Here is a 21,571-nt window from a genome sequence, read left to right on the forward strand (position 1 = left end):
GAATGTTAACTTTTTAAAGTCAGAAATTTAAAAAAATACCACCAAATGGGTGCTCTTTGTGACCTGTTAGCCTTTCCTTTCTGAGCCTTCAGAAGTTATTTTTCTCTTTTATGACTTGTATCTGTTTTCTGATCTAATTCCTAAATAAACATGCCATGACACTTCCTCTGAGATTTAAGTAATTTTTTGCTTTTTTCTTATTATCTTCCATCAATTCCCTAAAACTATTAATGCCTGATTTTCTAAACTCATTTCATTTTCTTGCAAAGTAAGCTATTAACCTTTTCTTGGGATCCTAAACACTATTAACATTTGTGGTGACTGTTAAATATTTTTAATCTCCAACTAGATCCACTGAGACCAACTAGTCTGTAAATCATTATAAACATCTGCTGTTGCTATCTTTTTCTAGTAAGGTGTACTCTCTAACACCCCCAACCCAAATGTAAAATGACCTATGACCTTGCTGTGTATTTAAGGTGCATTTAGGGACACTGGCACAACCGGAAGCACGTTAGGAGTCTCTTGCTCCATCTCAAATTACTGAATCAGAATCTGCATTTTAAAAAAATCCCCAGGGATTCCTATCCACACTAAACTTTGAGAAACACTGATGAATGGTGAAACTGTGACCCAAACAGTTTAACTAAAAAGTTAAAATAATTACCAGACGGTCTTTCAAAATTACTTTGATAAATGCAACAAATGGTCTCATTTATCATTGTCCCCACATTTGAAAAGTCAAGCAAAAATGATATTACAACTAACAAGCAAACTTATCTTTATGATTTAAAAAGACATCTCAATAACAATATTACTGGTTGTATTTAAATTAAAATAGACCACACTATTTTCCACACCAACTCCACAGAGATCATACTTCAATATTATTAATCTGTTAAGGTTATACTTCTTCATGGGAAGCATGGAAAGAAAGTTTCAATATGATAAGCAAATGCTAAACGTACACCATCTAACTAAAAAGTATGCCTGTCATTATGACCAATGCCACAGAGGTACTTGAATGATAATATATAAACATACAACATTATAATCAATAGGTTCAAATAATAAAGAGATTACTATCACTTATTATCAAGATTTGTCTCGATAATGTTTTTCACCTTTTTCCCCCACAAAATTTTCAAAATAGTGACTTAGGTGGTAAACAGTAACGGCCTTTTAAAATATATTAACCTCTGCTTAATCTACTTAAAAACCCAGGTAACAGAAATTTGCAGATTTAAAGAATTTCTGGCCGTAGCATGAAATTAATACCCCAAGAACACGTGTACAGGAACATCTGTGTTGCTGACTAAAAATCGCTCAGTATATGAGACCTTTAATAATGCAGTATTTTCATATTGAAGGAAGTATCCTTCTCTCTACATGTCTAAGGCCGAGCTTTTACCAATGTTACTGAACTACTGATCCCCATCTTTAATCCTGTAAAGAAAATTTTTAAGTGATCAAACCTCACTATTTTAAAAAGCATGGCAAAAACCACTACAATATTATAAAGTAATTAGCCTTCAACTAATAAAAATAATTGGAAAAAAATAAAAAAATAAAAGGCATGACTAAGAACTTTATGACTAATTTAACCTCTTGTCCTCTTAAAAAATGGACAGCCAGGCCTAAAATTACCCCTCGGGGGATTTTCATAATGGAATAGAACAACAGTCCTGCTTATATGTTTTTTGAGGAAATGTCTATAAATGACTGTGATTTCAGTCATAAATTCCAAGTCTAAATAAACAGCAATGTGATTTCTTTCACATCAATAGGAAGAGAGTCCCTTATGTGAGTAAAATATGGGAGTTTCCCAGGTGGACTCTAGTAAAGAACCTCCTTGCCAGTGCAGGAGACATGAGACTCGGGTTGGATCCCTGGGTCGGAAAGAGGACTTGGCAACCCACTCCAGTAATCTTGTCTGGACAGTCCCCGTGGACAGAGCCTGGAGGGCTACGGTTCAGAGTTGCAAAGAATCGGACATGGCGGAATCTACTTAGCACCCATGCAACAGTGTATTAACGTGTTTTGGGGGGTTTCCCTTGTGATTTAGCTGGTAAAGAACCCGCCTGCAATGAAAGATTGTGATTTCACTTATAATTTCCAAGTCTAAAACGAACTGTGATTTCTTTCACATCAATAGGAATAAGTGTGAATAAAATATACTCCACAAGAAAATACTTAACAAAAATCTTATTTCTAAAAATAAACTAGTAAATTCAGGGCTTTAGGTAGAGAAAAAAGACACCAATAGAGCCTAAGCTTAAAATGATCGTCAAGCAACCTCTTTTTATTCCTGGAAAAAATACCCCACAAACCAGTGAGCTGCATCACCCCCACCCCAACCCACCCCAGGCCCAGCTCTGCCAGTACTTAAAGGTGCCCAAGTTTAGGTACTTTTGCTGTCAGAATATTCTTATTCTGTCTCAGTGAGTGACTTTTTGATTTGAGGGAAATCAGAAACATTAAAATCTTCCTGGAAAATATTGACCAAAGAATTGTCTTTCTTGAAATAGGGTACATTTCTTCTTCCCCGTAGCTCATGTTTATTTAACAATCTTCATTAAAAGAGGGTAGAATGTATCACTACTCCTCTGAATGGTTTCTTACTTGATTTGTTTCCAAATCATCAGGTCACTTTCCTTCTAAATCCTGTTATTAACAGTGCAGTATTCAGAGGAATGAACTTTTATTTCAAGCAAATTTCCACTCTGACTTGCAGAACTTCTATCTTTTTGAAGAGTAAGGAATTAAGTATGCCTTCAAGGAAGACAAGTCACGAGAAAAATGACTAGATTAGGGCTATCTTCAAGAGAATGGATCAGTACAATAGAAACCCTTATAAAGTTTAAGAAATAGAGCTCTTGATGTTTCTTATACACTAGAGACATTCCTCAGTGGTGCACCTAAATCCTCCAACATAGCCTTCCTCAAACGTTCCCTCACCTTTCCTTCAGTTGCAGACACGTCATGTCAAGGGGTCAAGGACACTGGAGAATAAAATGCTTACTCAGAGCACTGTACAAGTGTTTCCCTCTGCTCACCTCTGTATGTTTTCCAGGATCATTTCCAATGTGAATATGCCAGAACTTCATCACAGAAGCTTTATAGTTAGCCTGTTATGCCAAAGACAACAATTCCACCTGACACCAGTTCTAACCCCAGTACAGCTACTTCCTGATGCTCTAATAAGCCACTGGAATTCAGTACTTTTATTTGTACTATCCCAATCCTTCTCTACCTTCATGTGGGCAGGTGCCCAATACCTAGTACTAAATGTGAGGAAAAGAACTCCATTTGACTACATAAGTCTCCATTACAGTACTACTGAATCTTTGTGGCACAATTGAACCCACCGCACCCCACCCAAAATCACCAACACAACACTTTGAACATGTTAGATTTTATTAAAAATATTTAACATTGTACAAATATTCCAACACAGTTATAGTACCTGAACACTGTACCAAAAGCATAATTTTTATTAAACTATTGATTAAATGGTCTTGCAAATGTACCTATTTCAATATTCTCATATTATTGTATGCTATCAGCAATGTAATGCTTGCAGGAGCTTTCAACTCGATTATAGAAATAGCCTTATAACACACTAAACATCATAACAGAACTCATTAAAGTACATTTCTATCTATGTTACTACACAGGCTAGAGAAGTCGCCTTTGTCCAGCCGTCAAAAATAAGACATCAAAATAAGCAATGGGATCCTGACGAAGTTACTACAGAAACTGAAAGCCCTTTTTTATATTTGAGAAATTTGTTTCCCCCCATAATGCCTCCTTCTTTTCAGTCCCATGAAATGTATTTTATTGTTAGTGTATAAAAGCCAACAAGTTTGCACTGCATTTTCCTTAACTTATATGAACCTTCAGCACTACTAGAGTGCTCCTATTGCTAATTATAAAACTTCCCTAGGATGATACAGTATTAGGTACAATCTAAAAGTTCTACACGCCAATCTGTTCTGTCACTGATACATGCATAAAATGTGTCAGAAGAGAAACATTTAACACAATGATGCAATCACTGCAGTTCTTAAAGTATAATTTCATGGTAGTCATACACCTCTGGTCTACAGCAAGCTTACAGATACAGATCAATATTCATTACACTGACTCGTCCATGTTTATTACCTAGGAGATTCTTTCTAGACTGATATACCAACCAACAAAGAAGGCATAAGAATACTGAGGAGGTTCTAGGCATAAAAATTCATGATTACTTTTAACCAGTGCTTACAATTATTTTTTATGTGGTAACCAGAAATGCCTAATTATTAATTCCCTCAATTTATACTGTACCATCATGGAATCCCCTGAGTATGACATTTTGCTCTTCAGTAATGACCTAAAAATCGACTGTAATTCTATCAATATCTACTTATCCCATCAGCTCTCCTGTGGTTTAGACAAAATACAAGTTGATAGACTTAGATTTGTTTCTCCTATATAAAAAGGTCCTAATATTTTACCTACATAATTTCCTCTTGACCTAAAGTCATCATATCAAATGTATCTGTAAACTGAGCCCACTTTTGTCATATTGTTAAAACTTTTAAGATGTATTATACACTAATCTATCCAATAAAATGTAAAAACACTAAAGATATTAGAGGGACTGAAAATCACATAAAATAAAGCAAATTTACTGTTTCTCCAAGAGAATTAGTCTATCTTGACCACTTATAATATACCCTGAGTATTTTTCTTTTCATTACTTTACTGCATACTTGCAGGCCTTTCCTGCTAACCTAAGAATTTGAGAATAAAGGGTATGAAATACTTTTTATATGTTTATATGTTCCTACTATGAACAGAATTACTGTGTTAAAGTCTTATTCTTCTACAAGGCTGACATAAATGCCCACTTATAGAACATGGGCATTCTCCCACACTTAATGCCCCACTACTGATTAAAAAAAAAAAAAACAAATAGGAAAAAAAAGTTCTTACCAACAATTCCACTGGTTATCGTCCCCAGCGAACCCCACCTAGCAAGTCGACATCATGACATGTCAGGTCAGGGCAGCCTCAACCTCGCTTCCCTGATAGTCAGGTGATAAAAGGAAGGAGTTAAAACAGGAAAAGTACACTTGCAGATTTCTGGATAACATCTGAAAATGATTAAAAAACAGAAACAAAACCAAACAAAAAACCCAGAGCTTCTGGTAACCTCTAAATAAAAAATATATGTATACATGTATATATGTAAAAGAAAAAACTTTCCTAAAATGATTAATAATGACCACTCCCAATTAAATATTTAAATTACTGATCAGTACATTAAATAAACAATATTTTTAAAGTTCAGTACTTGCATTTCAAAAATAAAAACTAATCAACAAGCTTCTAATGCAAAAGTAAAAATGCCTGGTCAGTGAACTTGTCATTCTGGATTCTCTAGTCAGTCACCCAAATCCATGGTCTTACTCAGAAGAACTAAGTTAACAGAAGCTCCCAATCTTAGAAAAACATAAACACACTTATAAATCCAGTGCACTCTTTCTATAAGGCTTTTTCTTAGACGTTCACTTAAGAGGCTTCACATAATAAAGGACAACACTAACATTAACAATTCTTCTACATACTCCGGTTGGTTTTAAAAACGCTGGATAATTCAATATAATAAAACCTCTTTGGAAAAATCAAAATGGTAAACTAACATATTTAGAAGTCTTTTAAATGGACAAATGATAGCCTTATAGCAAGTATTTACTGGAAGGGTTTGGTTTTACAAATAATACACAATTAATAAAACATAGGTATGATTATCCAAATGGGCAGGAGGCAAATGATGCAATGAGTTTCAAGAATATTATATGGCTTTATGCTAGGAATGGAATTTAATGTCCCTTCTCTTTTGGAATTTAATAGATATATTTTGAAGTACGCTGACCTTTTTAAAAAGAGGGTTCGCCTAAGTCAGATTTCAAAGCCAAACGAGAAAAATGATCTAACAGAAAGCATTGGGCTTTCTTATGCAGAATAACCCCAATAACTAGAAAAACTGAAAAACAATTATGCTGAACTCTTTTTAGAAAAATTAGCTACAGAACCATAGTAACTCAATTTCCACATCAATTGGTCAAATAAACTTGGAATTATTAGAAAACTGGCTAATTAAAACTTTTTTCCTTTAAAAAAATTAAAACACCGTCATATAAATATGTACATTTAAGCAACTGCTATAAATGAGTGATCAAATAAAAATTAAGATTTCACTATGGGGAGGGGGCATATTTATATCATTCTCCGGAGAGTATCAACAAAGAGGTCATCCTCAATATAAAGTAAAAATCTTTCCCAGCACGCATGTAGCAGGCTCAGAAATAAAAACAAATGAATTAGGTGGGAGAACAAAAAAGATGGCAGGAGAGTAGGAAATCAGATTTCCTAGAACTCATAATATGCGCCTATTTAAGAAAAAACCTAATGCAAACCTAGAATAAAAGCCTCTTCAGGTGACATTTTTCAGGTTTGTTTATTAGATTGTTAGATTTACTTCTGTGAGGAGTTAAGCTCTGAATCTATTTTCTGGGAATGCCGCTTATAGCAATAGCTTACAATAGCTTACATCAGTAAGGGAAAAGCTCCAGAGTAGACTGAATGCTTATAAAGTTACGTTTGTATGTTAAATAGCCACAAAAAATCTATAAAGTGCTATTAGAGGGGTACCCCTATAGGTATATTTTTAATTGGTGAGAGTAAAATATAATTTGCAATTAAAGAAAAAGATTTTGACATGGAACCTAGGTTTGATTCATGTTTTTGCTGGATTTACATTTTAGGATGGGTGGGGGAAGCTCATAAATTACTTTTTCAGAATTACTTCTATTCCCATTCCTAATTTTGTTCATAAGAACTTGTTCGCTGGTAACAGCTAAGAAATAACAAATAATTCAAATTTTATTTCTACAGCCTCTCTTCAAGAAATATTCTGGGTTTTACTTAAATCTAATTTAGATTTATAGCTACAGCTTCAAATTGTATTTTCAAAGTTGAAAAGACAGCATTTAAACAATGTTTGGTGTCTATACCTGCATACATGGGCATAAGAAAAACAACTGGATCCAAGCTTTATCAAATAGATACCCATGTTAACACCAATCTGTTATACACAGGAATTATATATAATTCCTCTACTGGTTTCCAAAAACATAAAAGGGATATTAACGAGGCCTGTTAACTTACTGAACTATATAATAAGTGTATTTTTAAAAAGAAATGATATACTGACTTTCATCAGCAAATACTCATTTTTCTCCTCAAAGTCAAAAGAGAAGTCATGAAAACCAAAATATGCTGACTGAGCTCTCAATTAGATAGCTTATAATTTTGAAATCTAATAGCACTCATAAAAGACACCAAACAGGAACAAAACACAAAATAAAGATGTGCCCATTTTAATTCTTCTCCAATGGCTTATTTTTCTAATTTAAAAACATTTTAGATCTGCCTAAGAATAAAATGGAAGGGAAAATTTTTATTGGTTATTTGAAAGTGATCCAGACTTTTCTGCGCTGTTTAGATTCTTTCCTTCATCTTATTCTCAAGCAAAAAAACGTTCTTATGATAAAGGAGAACTTCTAAAGGAAATGGAAATAGATGCTATGATTTGGCCAACAAAATTTTTAGCCATTTGAGTAGCAAAATAAATAAATAAATAAATAAAAATAAGAGGTATTAACAGGAAGTCAGAAGTAGGACTACCGGATATTTTTAAGCCTCTCTTACAAGGCCTGATTGTTTCTCAAAGCAAATTTACATAGTAATAGGAAATTATATTCCTAATTAGTAACTGAAGTGGTAGTCACAATCATGTATACTGAAAGTTTACATGAAGTTTAGTCCGCAGAGCAATTGACGCCACAGTAGTAACATTTTTTCCTGCTATGTACATTCACTCCAGCAAATAAGGTCTTCAGACAACAAAACATCCTTTATAGAAAGAATGTGGGTCAAAATAAATTGCAGTCTGCTTCCCCAACCCCATTTTATTTAATGCAAATTATCCAATGCCTGCAAGAATGTTCAAAAGCCTGAGCTTGTTTTTATAAGAATAAAGGATAAAATTGCCAAATTAGATGACTATGAAAGAACATCAATCAATGAAGTGCTATTTGGAATAAATATTAGAATTTAGACTAATCCTCAGTCTGATATCCACGATACATATTAGAATAGACAAGAAATTTTGCATGAATTTGATCACTCACATAGGCAGTTATAGTTTGAAAACAATATTCCTTGCAAGGATTACGAATAAAATAATGTTTTAGGACACAATTGAATTTGAAATAGGTAATGTTTTGAATAGATTTTTGAGTTTTATTGAAATCTTACATGAACAAGAAATTGGAAATACAATCACATCAAAGAACAAATTGTCACGGCTTTGACGTTTAAGCCAAACAAATTTTGTAGGGCAGGTTTCAAAAAGGTGTGAAGTTATAACAATTTAAAAACACAGTTGACCTACTTCTAGGAATGCAAAACATACAATCATAGGTTATTTTCAATACAAGAAAACTTAAATTTGTTTGCTTTTAATTTCTTCAAACTACTAAGACAAAGCACTAGCTTGTATTTTTATTTACAGCATACTCCATACCCCTATGTAAGCTATCCCAAATCCAAAAAATGAAACTGTCCAAAACCAAAGGTTCTGCAAAATCATGATTTTAACAGTGTGCTCAGCTTGTTTTGAAGCTAAAATGAAGCCTGAAACGATAAAAGCATTGTAACTCCCAGAATAAGGGAACTCTGCAAGCCCAATAATGTCCAAGAGCATTTATGAAAAGAGGAAAAAATAAAAAGACTTGAGTATATACACAATAGTGATTTCTTCAGCCAAATACAAATGGCAGCAAATTGCTACTTAAAGATGAAACAGATAAGCCAATTTTTTTGAAGGATGTAGATCTAGAGCCAATCGTATCTTGTCAATCATTTTCAAGCCCTCACTTGTCTATTTCCACTGTTGCCCATAAGTATCCTGATAAAATTCCTGGTTGTCATTATTGTAACCATAGTTACCAGAATAGTCACCACCTTGCTGAAGCGGCTGTTGAGCGATGGGTTGGGAACCCCAGTTCTGTTGGTTGTTGGTCTGACGGCGCTTGGAGTCAGGCTGGTTGTACCCGTCTGCCTTTCTCTTGCCTCCTACATTGCCCCCACGGCTGCCCCGAGATCCACGGGAACCACGGCCTCTCTGCTGTTGTGCAGGACCCCCTCTGCCACCCCTAGAGCCTCTTGGTGGTCCCAAAGGTGCCCCCCTCTGTGAGTAGCCAGCTCTACCTCTCGGAGGTGGTGCTCCCCGCCCCCTTGGTGGTGGTGGAGCACCTCGCCCTCCCCTTCCTCCTCCTCTTCCTCTTACTGCATAGCCATCATCATAGCCGTAGTAGGGATCTTCATAGCCTCCACGATAGTCGTGATAATCATAACCATAGTAATCATCATAGTAATCTTCATAGCCATAGTAATCTGGAGGGTATCCATATCCACCTCTCCCCCCACCACGACCCCGACCTCTAATTGGAGGTGGCATGCGAGGAGGAGGGTGATAGTAATAATCTTCATACCTAGCAATGGAGGGAAGGGAGAGAAGAAAAAACAAGTTAGTTTGCTTTAAGATTTTTCCTAACTTTTTAAACTACCCGATCTCTGACTTATTTATTAAATGAAGACTCACGCAGTACTCCTGGAGGCCTGTCTAGCAGCTTGGCGCTCTTTCCTTTTCTTGTCTGGTGGCTTGGCTAAGACTATTTCAATTTCTTCCCCTTCTATTTCTTTGCCATTCATTTCATCCATGGCCTATGCAAAATTAGAAACAAATTTATTTTATAAGTAACAGTACCTTAAATATAACATTGTTTGTACCATTTAACTATTTTACCATGTACACCTGATAAACAATTTACTCCACAACTGTTTTAATTTCCAAGATGAATATAGCCACCAAATATGTAAAGATACACAAAATACTTATTCCCCTCAACCTTACTTTATATGTAAGTTACACTGAGAACAAAATGGATGTCCTATTATTATAGTTAGAAAGATAAAACAGAGAGCTGCTTGTTGCTGCTCCTTAATTTCAAGTAACTAATTCCTTCAAGCTAAGGCCAAAACAAACAGCAAATTCCCATCTGGAGAACATGCCCATATTAACAAACTTTTCAGGATTAAAATTTTTAAACAAACACATGGCATTCAGCCTGTACATCTTAAAACTGTTCGTTCATAAAAATGTCAAGAATTTGAAATATAAATGAGACTATCGGTGAAATTTAACAAGATACTAACCAAAAAAAAGAAAAAAGCCTAGACTTCTTCCCCATCCCAACAATGTTTATTTTAACCTGGAATATATACTTTACCTGAATGGTTAAAATCACAGAGCCCAGCAAAGGCTTGAATTAATTAAGACTCAAGTACTCATCTGGAAAGCAGTAATCAAAAGTATCCCGGGCTCTAGTTTTTTATTTGTATCATTCCACCTATTAACTTCTGCCATACTTCAAGGTTCAGGTAATTCAGTAACCAAGTATCACCTCCTCACCACAGTTTTTCTGTTTCCCAATACAACCTTTCCCTCTCTGGATATACATGATAAAATGCTCTAACCATGAAGAACATTTTAGTGATTTACAAGTACCCAGACAAAAGATTAAATCAGTGTCTTCCTCTTACCTAGTCTTTTCCCCTTTACCCCCTTAGCCTTTGGCTGCTTCAACTAAAGCAATGAGTCTATAAAAGCTTCCTGGTGTAAACAAAAGAACAGAGCATCTGTCTATACTCTTTCCTCTGGCCATCCTCTGAGTTAGAAATCTTACAATTTCAGAAATCGCTTTGGCAAACCACCCTTGAAAATTATTTTCAATTATGAAAAATCAGTTATTTGATACCAAGTAAATCAAAAGGAATTATTTAGAAGGTATAAATTTATTAGTTATCTGTTCTTCCTATCACTCGCAATTCAGAAGCCAAACAAGTTCTGTACTAAGCTATGAATTTTATAAGCAATACTGTCTCAGTAATTAGCTTCCATTAAAAAGCACACCAATAAATTCTACTAGTCAAAGATTCTATAAGGCACATTTTAAAGCAGTACCCTGGTCAGGAAACAAAAACTGCCTTAATTAGAGGGTGGGGCCACTTTACCGACAAAACATGCAAAAACACCAGGCCTGAGTCACCAAGGGTTTTAGATCCATCTCCCCAATTATATAAAAAATCTTTTACTTTGTCCTGTCTTTTGTTTTGTCAGCCCCTCCCCCATCTTTTCTCCAGCAGGGAGAGAGGAACAAGAGGAAGAAAATGAACATTTCAGCCACTAAAGATGGTGTTGAGCCACTACCAATGGAAAGCAGCCGAGTACTCAGGCTAAATGCTCTAGACACTATATGAAAATACTTTTTTCCATACTTTTCAAATACTATCATCAAGCAAATTAACTATTATATGCAAGAAATATTTCTAACAACTATTGAAACTGGAAAAAAAAATACTGTGAGGATTCTAAAACGACCAAAGAAAGGCAAGACTATGAAGAACTAACCATTTCCTCAGAACACACCTACTGAATTTACACTGTACTAGATATGAAGCCATGTACACTACTCAGTTCCATTCATAGGTCCTTAAATAAGTAAATAGTTACAATATATTCACTATCATTTTGGTATTTATGGAAGCTAATTACTATTCCTTGTAACATTTTCAAGGTATCATGCTATCAAAGCTTAGGCTTACAAAAATAATACAGAGATTAAAAGTAACTTGCCTGAGGTCACAAACTCAGTTAGTAATAATCAGGCTTTAGAATACAGAGTCTTACCTTACCTGTTACATTACTACCACTTCACAGAGATTATTAAAGGAAAGCTCCAGAGTTCGGTAAAAGCTGAAAACCAATTTCATTTGTTTATAAAGTCACTTTGTGTGTTTTAGCAAGTTTCAACAACAAAATTCACACATCAAGAAACAAATATCAAATTTTTACCTTAACAGCTGCTCCTCTGTCTTCGAAATGAACAAATGCATAATCTTTCAACTTCTTCACTCTTTCAAGTTTTCCAAATTCAGAAAATGACTTTTCCAATATTTCTTCTGTCACTGTAGTAGCCAAGTTTCTCACAAATAAAACTTTCACCTAATATAACAAATATACAAAACAGGCATTGGCTACTTAATTTTAGCTGAAGTCCTATATTAAAGTATTTCTTCCTATTTTCATGGCATAGGCTTTTATTCTCAAAAACAATTAAGCTAAAGGTGCTATCACAAAAAGTATGAAAATGAGAAAATAATTGTTATCAATTTATATACATTATCAGTTTCTTCTCCTGCCATGTCATTAAAGTACCTAATACTGTGAACAGGACCTTCAAAGAACCAAAATAAAATTATTACTAAGTTACTTTACTAATTTAATATGGTCCCTTTGTTGCTGTTCAGCCATTAAGTCTTGTCCAACTCTTGTGATCCTGTGGACTGAAGCCCACCAGGTTCCCCTGTCCATGGGATTTCCCAGGCAAGAAGACTGGAGTGGGTTGCCGTTTCCTTCTCCAGGGGATCTTCCTGACCCAGGGATCGAACCCAGGTCTCCTGCATTGGCAGGTGGATTCTTTACCTCTGAGCCACCTGACGAGCCCAATATAGTTCATAAGTCCCCCCCAAAACAAGTTTTTCTGTTCCTTCTACCCCACCCAAGAACTGGATGAGCTCACGATTCTAAAATTCATATGAAAAAATAAACAAGCAGTAATAGCCAGGGAAAAAATAAGAACAACATTTAGAGTCTAGTCCTACTAGATAAAACAAACTCTATCAATTCACTGCTTAAATCATTTAATCAGTGCAGTGTTGATCTGAATAAAGATTAAAAGTGGACTCATACCTCACACTATATACTATGATAAAGTCCAAACAGATAGAAAATTTAAAAGGAGGGGGATGTTTAAAATATTAGAAGAAAATAATTACGTAACACTGCACTGGAGAAGGCTTTGTTAATTTAAAATCTATATGAAGGACTGAAAAATTCAACTACTAAAAAAAAGATTTCCATACGGTAGAAAATACCATAAGTAAAATTAAAAAAAAAAAAAAGCATCACAAACAGTTAACTTATCTTTTATATCAGAACTCTAGAAAATAAGAAAAAGATCAACAGAAAAACAAATGAATGAAAAGACAGGCAAAATTTATGAATACATGGTTCATACAAAGAAACATAAATAGTCCTTACATGCATAAGAAATGTAAATTCAGGCATGTACAGTAAAGAGAAACAAATCATAAAACAGCTATGAGATACCACTTGTTACCAGACTTGGCAAAACCAAGTTTGAGCCTATCCTCTTTTAATAAGGAGAGCAGAATACAAGTGCACCTCCTACAGAAAATATGGTCAGTATCTTAATAATAACAGATGCATTTACCCTTTGACTCACAAATCTATCCTACAGATACATCTGTATTTATATTAACTGAAATGATATAAGCTTACTCATTACAGTATTTTAACAATAAAAGATTAGAAACACCCAATGTCTAGTTGAATATACTATGGTACACCTACAGAATGAAAAAGTACAGTCATAAAAAATTAAGAGCTGATATTTAAAAAAAAAAAGGTGAGGATACACTGTTAAGATTTTTTTCCCCATTTTATACCTCCAAAATAGAGATCCAATTTACAGTCAATGTGACAGACAAGCACTTGTCACAGTTTAATTGGCAGCATTTTACAATTTCTTAGCGGTACATAAAATAATGGTATACTTCCTTAGAGCTGAAATATGAGATGAAATGAAATATGACAGTGAATAAAACAAACACAGTTCATTAACATAGCTACCAGTAACCATCTGTGTAAGTAGGGAAGGAAAGAATATATAATCATATTTGCCTGCGAAGCACCCCAAGGATAAACCAGAGACCACTAACACTGCGTATCTGCAAGGGACAAGGAGGAAACAGCAGCTGGAGCTGGAGGCAGAAATGGGAATTCCTTGGCTATACTTTTCCATATAATTTTGATTTGTGAACTAAGGAAATACATTACTTGTTTAGACAAAAAAACTACCACACCTACCAAACAAACTGTTGCCTTAGATAAAGGGCTAAGTAAAAAAGATTTGGGGAAGACACTAATTCAAGGGGGGAAAAGCCTTTCACCTCTATCTTTAACTCCTTTTTTTATGTTGTCATACTGACGTCTAATTCTACATCAGAGAGGCCTCCATTACTTTATTTACCTTCTTTTTTGAAACTCAACATAGATCTTTTTTTTTCTGAGATGAAACCAAAGTATCCTATATAAAAATCACTAGTTGAAATAATGTTTAAAGCACTCAATAGGAAAAAGATCCCTTTAAGAAAGCTGAAACTAACACAACATTGTAACTCAACTATAATCTAATATAAAATAAAAAATGCCCCTCTCAATCTATAATACTGTTTTTAAAATATTTTAGAAAATGCAATACAGGCTACAGTCAGTTTTTACAAGATAGATACAAAGTTGTAAGAGATCTTGTAAAGAGATTTATCCAATTCCAATAAAATAGACAACATCCAAAATCAGTAAGTTTGCTCAAAGTCACAACTGTATTAGAAGAAACAAGTGGAATTAAAATCAAGCTAGTAAGAAATAAAAATAATCAGGGCTCTTTAGATTTCCAGCCCCTCTGCTTGACTCCTATCTACTCCAGGAACACAGAAAAAGTGTGCAACACATCTGAGTCTCTCTGGTTCATTCTCAGTGGATCTTTGAGTAATCCAAGAATGTTTTTGCTTAAAAAGCTTTTATCATATTAGTATAAACCAGGTCCCTCCTCCAAATTAATCAACAGTGAGAACTGTCACCACAGATTCTGGAGTAAGAAGCTTGCGGAAAAGACTCTCAGTACAGAATAACCCAACCATTCATTTATGGCCATCCACAGAGCTGCTGCCCCCAAGAGGTCAAGAGACAAACACCAAAATAATCAAAAATTCACTAAAAGCAACAGAGATGCAACTCAGATATGTCCCTTCACCCCTAGGAGTCACCCAGAGGAAAGCCTAAGAACCAGGACTCACAGAACCATCCTTTACCAGGCCAAGATTCCAGCAATGAAAGTATAGCGCTTAGGAGGAAAGTGAAAGTCCACCACAGGACTTGCTATGCATATTTTGCCACTAAGAGCAAACATGATAACCCCTCACCTTTCTTCATGGAGACAATATTATAAGGAAGCTTGACCCATTAAAAAAGGAAAAAGACACTAAATCTAAATAAAATGTAGTTCATGGCCATGTAATAAAAGTCACAGTATGGTCAATGAAGACTTTAATTCATTATCTCCAAAACATTACTTCTCTCTTTATTCCATAAAACCTTGTGTTTTTTCTTTTCTTAACATTTTTATCTTTTTATATTTGATAGTGCCAAGCACTAATCGAACTCTCAGTAGGCATAGAAACACATAATTGAAGGGATTTAATTTCAGTTCTTTTTACACATTTATCTGCAGAAAAAGAAATGGTTAGTGGAAATTCCTGGATACAAGATAGGCTGTTAAATTGGTGCTAAAGCAGGTTGTTGCTTAAACAGTTAAGAGCTACAAGTTATATTTACTGTAAAATTTGAAATATTCAAGCTTATATTCTAAGTACAAAACGTAAATTATAACCACACCCCCAACCCAAGATATTGCATTTACCTTAGCCATGACTTCTGGATCTGGTTCTTCCACAGGGTCAGCCCATTCAACTGTAACTACATTTCCCCACACTTTTACTTTTCCACTCATCAGCCGGCGTCTGGCTTGTGCTGCTGACTTGTGATCCTCATACTCAAGGAAGCAGAACCCCCGATTCTTCTTTTTGTCATCGGGTTGATGATAGAGAATAACGTCCACCAAACCCTCTGTTAAACCAACAGCCAGATATATAAGCCAAAAGCATCCACCACACACTTAGCGATCAGGCAGACCTAGATCCACTTGCCGAACAGCAAAAAGTAACTGGAGATGCCTCATGATGACCTGCTAATTATCTAGCTAGACAACTAATCAGAATTATTAGGTATGGAGCTACGGACAATATGTCATGTTCCTTTTAATTTTAGGGGCCCTGAAAATATAGTCATAGACAGTAAGTCCAACTACTGTATTCTGACATATGACATTCTATTTTACGATGTTTTAAAGAGTGTTTGACATAACATGACCTTATTAAAACTTATGAAAATACTACCAAGGAACTTAAAAACCAAACATAAATCCAAGAGAACACTCAACAACTAATCATAACCAAAAATCATCTTTGAATCTTTTTAAAAGTTACTATTTTTACCAAGAATAAAAGTAACTGGTTAAAATGTACCTCTGATCTTAGTCCTGTACCCTCACCTTTCCACATATTATCCAAATCCTTAAGAGTAATTAGATTTTATTTCTAGCAGCAATATCCAGAATGTGATTTGGATGTGGGAGAGCGGAAGTAAAGGATAAGAGATGAGGCAGTCATAAAACTAGATTATGGTACTGGATGGTTCAGCCACATACATGTTGAAAGTACTAACAATAAGTTAATTCAGGAAGAAGAAAAAGACTGAGCCAGAAGCAACCTTCAATTAACACAAGACTGAAACCAGAAGAGCAACAAATAACATCTTGAAGGGAAAGGATTGTTTATCTGTAGTATGTCTGGACAACAAAAATGTAAAGAAATGGTTTTTATAGGGGATGGAGAAGCAATGGTCTAAAAGTTGCCTTTTACAATGCAGCTACCATTAGTGGATCTCCATCAGCATTTTAAAAATTGAAATGGAATAGGAAATATATGATTAAATCATATTTGATAAGTGAAAATGTAATTCTGCTAAATTTTATTACATTTAAATTTATATTTATAGATCTGTGATCTAGAATTTTCTTCTCAAATCAATTCCATGAATTTAGGATTGGAAATGTGGAAAAACCTGAAATAGACGAGGTGAGAGGAAGGAGGAGGAGGAGAAGCGCTCTCATCCCCTTGGCCTTAGAAGACTGAATCCCAGATGGGGAAGCCTTCACTTGAGAGCTATAGGGCAAAGGTTGTGTCAGAAGTTATGGTTCAACTAAGGAAAAGAAGTGAAGAGGACATCCCAAGAACTTGAGGCTACAAGAGAAGTTGTTTAGTCCAAACCACTAAAAAAACAGAAAGGAGGCAATTTAGACACCCAGTAGATATGTGAATTCTTAAGATTAAGATACACCTCCTTTTTTGCACTTATAATGTACCACAGATTTCCCAAAACTAATTTCTAAATACATTTTTGTTTTACCTGTGACTTTACTGAATTCTTCCAGAATGTTTTCTTTAGTCTTATTCTTCGGAATTGATCCAACAAAAAGCCTGTTGTTTGCCACAGAAATGCACACTCCAAGGTGTTTACCAGGGCGAATTTCATAGCTGTCACACTGAAAGGGAGAAAAGAACCAGACACCCCACAACCACCCCAAACTCAGAACAACTGACTTCAGTCTAAAAAACTGAACAATTCAAGGTCAAACACTCCCTCCTTCATGAACTCACCAAGTGCCCTCACGTTTGCCTTAATATAAAATGTGTATTTTTAACTTTTACAGCCTCTGTTTTAGTTTGGTTTCATTAACCTTCACTGCTCTATCAAATATAAATGAATCAAAAAATATATATAAATGAATCAAAGTTATTCATTTTATCTTTGAAAAGACCTGATTTCTTATTTCAATATTATCAATCTCAAGATTTTTTCCCAGAGAATTTTAGAAAAAATACCCGAGACTGGTAATTCAGAGCCCTTGGAGATGAAATGAGATACAGATAAGTCTCAGGAAAACAACAATATGTAAAGAATAACAACTATGTTTAATCAATGCAAAGAAACGTAGAAGAATTTCACATTTTACATAAAACAATTTTAAAAATTTAAACTTCATATTAAACATAATACTTTCAAAATTGTATTAAATCATAGAAATAAAAAGTGTTTTATTTAAATGGTTATGGTAATTATATCCTATGTAAACTTGAGCTTTTTATGCCTTAACATTACTTACCTATTAGTTTACTAAAAAAATATGGAATTAAAATCATCCACATGTTGCCAGAGGCAAGGAAATAAAAGTTTTGAAAACTTCTCAGTACTAAATAAACAAACTGGAAGGAAAAAAGTCCATAATAAAAAATCTGGGTCAAGTTAGAAGTAGAACAAATTTAAAGGCAACTAATCCGAAAAGACTGGTGAAACAGGTTACCATTCTAAAAGAATTAGAACTAGATTAAGTGAGGTCTTCAGCTGTCTGCCAAGAGTACCCCCCAAAACCAATGATACTGCTATTCTGAGTTACTGAGATGACTGTATCTTAACGCAGTAGGAGTGAAGTCATACTTAATTTGCATACTACTCTGAAATAAGTACAAAGGGTAAAAGGCGCTACAAAAAGGAGGTTCCTAGAAGAAGACTGTTTATCAAGTAAAAGAAAAAGAGAAAGATTAAAGAACTGGAGAGTTTGGAAACAAAAAGAAAAGAAGAATATACTTAGAAAATAAATAAATTGTATGATTAGGTTATGACAAAAACAAAAGAGATTCACAACCATTTCCTGAATCGTGTCCTAAAAGTCCATGTGGCCCAGTTATATTCCCCAGAACCCATTTCAGACTTCATCATACTTTAAGAACCTTACTCTAAAGTTTAACAGCAAGAATTGACATTTCTGTGTAAGATCAAAAGGAGATCTGCAAAAGCCAAATATTCAAATAAAACTTTAGATACTAATTGCTGTAATAAATAACTTCTTAGAATTATGGGAGACTATCACCTTATTTCTTGGGTATTTTCATTTATTTTTTACTTTCATAGTATGAAAAAATAGCCACCAGTCACATACTAACTTAGTAAATATAAAAACTTTCAAAACAAAAGCTAAAGTAAATGAAACAATGTTAACTGCAAATGTTTTTAATTGAGGTATTTTTCTCAAATGACTTGCCAGACAATGGGCATGTCTTATCACATACCAGTTTAACAGCTTCCTGCGCGGCTTCCTTTCCACAGAAGGTGATGAATGCATACCCTCTATTCTGACCAGACAGTGGATCCATCATAAGACGCAGATCCCAAATGGGACCAGCCTTTTCAAAAAGGGGCACCAATTCATCCTCGTATAAATCTCTTGGTATTTTACCTACAAAGACCTGAAATAAAACCTCTGTGTTAGAATCCCAGTGTAATAAGCAATTTGATTTTAGAGCCACAAAGCCTAGCTGCCTTTTTTAGGGGGTGGGGACACAAAGATGGTTAAGGAAAAATTGAGGCAAGTTGAATCTTACAAAGTTAACCCTAGGTTTTCATTATAATGACTTTCAGGGCATCAACACAGAACAATATTCTATACTGAAAAATGGAAACTAATTAATAATAGTAAGTGCTCAAAATTTGTAGTAACAACTCTAAATTTTAAATTTTTGTAATTTGTCCTTTGCTCACAAAAAATATAATAAAAGGCCTATATAAATCTTCACTGAAATACACGTGCATTTTTAGAAAAACAATAATTGAGTATGGAGAAGGGAATGGCAACCCACTCCAGTGTCCAGCCCGGGTAATCCCAGGGACAGAGCAGTCTGGTGGGCTACAGCCCACGGGGTGCAGAGCGGGACACGACTGAGCGAGCGACACTTTCACTACAGTATAAGCATGCCCATTCAGTAAAGTTACAATGAAAGTTAAATTAAAAAAACCGAATAAAAGATTGATGAGGTCTCTTTCAAATTTTCTCAACTCTAAAATCTTTACTACTTAAAACTCCACTGCTTTATCTTTCTTCATCAGAATTTCTTTCTCTATCAGAATATTACATTTTAAGATATGAAAAAAATTCACCATAATTTAAAGATTTTGTATCCTTAATTAAAATTATATAGTAAGTAGGATTAAGTCCTAATATACAGGAATGCTAAATTAGAATGAAACAATCAGAAACCCTCTCACTATTTAATATCAGATGACAATTTTCTTCAAATTTCTACCATGTCAGCAATACGGAAAATAACCTTTTATGTTAAAACATTTGCAATCCACACACAAAGTCGTAAAGAGTAAATTACTGCTTGCATGAGATGAATTTTCTAGTGAAACTCATCTATATCAACATTTCATATCCAGATAATTGATCTGAAGTAATGAAGTAAAAACTCAACAATCAGAAAACTAAGATCATGGCATCCTGTCCCATCACCTCATGGCAAACAGACGGGGAAATGCAAACAGTGACAGACTATTTTGGTGGGGGGGGGGGCTCCAAAAATCACTGCAGATGGTGACTGCAGCCATGAAATTAAAAGACTCTTGTTCCTTGGAAGAAAAGTTTTGACCAATCTAGATAGCATTTATTAAAAAGCAGAGAGACTACCAACAAAGGTCCGTCTAGTCAAAGTTATAGTTTTTCCAGTAGTCATATATGGATGTGACAGTCGGACTATAAGAAAGCTGAGCATCGAAGAATTGACGCTTTTGAACTGTGGTGTTGGAGGAGACTCTTGAGAGTCCCTTGGACTGCAAGGAGATCCAACCAGTACATCCTAAAGGAAATCAGTCCTGAATATTCATTGGAAGGACTGATGCTGAAGCTGAAGTTCCAATAGTTTGGCCACCTAATGCAAAGAACTGACTCCTTGGAGAAGACCCTGATGCTGGGAAAGACTGAAGGCAGGAGGAGAAGGGGATGACAGAGGATGAGATGGTTGAATGGCATCACCGACTTGATGGACATGAGTTTGAGCAAGCTCCGGGAGTTGGTGATGGACAGGGAAGCCTGGCATGCTGCGGTTCATGAGGTTGCAAAGAGTCGGACACGACTGAGTGATGTGACTGAACTGAAATGAATGAAGCAATGGACTTCCCTTGTAGCTCAGACAGTAAAAAATCTGCCTGCAACGCGGGAGACCTGGGTTCAGTCCCTGGGTTGGGAAGATCCCCTGGAGAAGGGAATGGTTACCCACTCCAGTATTCTTGCCTGAAGAATTCTAAGGACAGAGGAGCCTGGGATCGCAAAGAGCTGGATACGGCTGAGGGACTAACACTAACACGAATGAAGTAATACCTGCAAGCCAAAAGATGCCAAATTATTGGGGATTAAGTTTCTGGTGTTAAGTTCTGTAAGAGCTGTGGTATCTTAAGACAATCCTTTTCAAAATAATCAGGTTCACTTTCACTGCTATCTGGTAAAATCTGAGGTGGTCTTCTGAATCTCTAGCAAGATGCTTACACAACAGCTACTCTAATTTTTCTACTTCCTTAAAACCTCCAATCCTCATTCATGAAATCTCATTCTAAGAAGGTCGCCTGAAAAGTCATTGGTTTTCCTGACATTCTTTCCTCTTGACCTTAAAAACTTTTCTCAACATCTCTTCTCACTTCTTTCCTTTATACCTCAGAGAAAAAAATGTACCTCTTTTCCAGAGAGTAGCTCCTTAACCCTAATAAATAAGCCCATTTCTTCTTACTACTTTCTTCTGG

The 21,571-nt window shown here is 35.1% G+C and overlaps 1 protein-coding gene across 2 annotated transcripts in view; it reads right to left on the minus strand.

Moving 5' to 3' along the window:
* Window positions 1–8,337: 8,337 nt before the first annotated feature.
* HNRNPR (heterogeneous nuclear ribonucleoprotein R) overlaps window positions 8,338–21,571 on the minus strand; it is a 34,282-nt gene continuing 21,048 nt past the window's right edge. For both annotated transcript variants that reach the window (XM_065930030.1, XM_065930029.1), the window contains 6 exons: window positions 19,072–19,248; window positions 17,351–17,486; window positions 15,744–15,949; window positions 12,035–12,184; window positions 9,722–9,843; window positions 8,338–9,611 (listed from right to left, as the gene is read on the minus strand). In XM_065930030.1, coding sequence (XP_065786102.1) covers window positions 8,999–9,611; window positions 9,722–9,843; window positions 12,035–12,184; window positions 15,744–15,949; window positions 17,351–17,486; window positions 19,072–19,248 — 1,404 coding nt within the window. In that variant the 3' untranslated portion in view covers window positions 8,338–8,998. The remainder of the gene's footprint in view (window positions 9,612–9,721; window positions 9,844–12,034; window positions 12,185–15,743; window positions 15,950–17,350; window positions 17,487–19,071; window positions 19,249–21,571) is intronic.

Source organism: Muntiacus reevesi, chromosome 3 (genome assembly GCF_963930625.1).
Source record: "Muntiacus reevesi chromosome 3, mMunRee1.1, whole genome shotgun sequence".
Taxonomy (NCBI): Eukaryota; Metazoa; Chordata; class Mammalia; order Artiodactyla; family Cervidae; genus Muntiacus; species Muntiacus reevesi.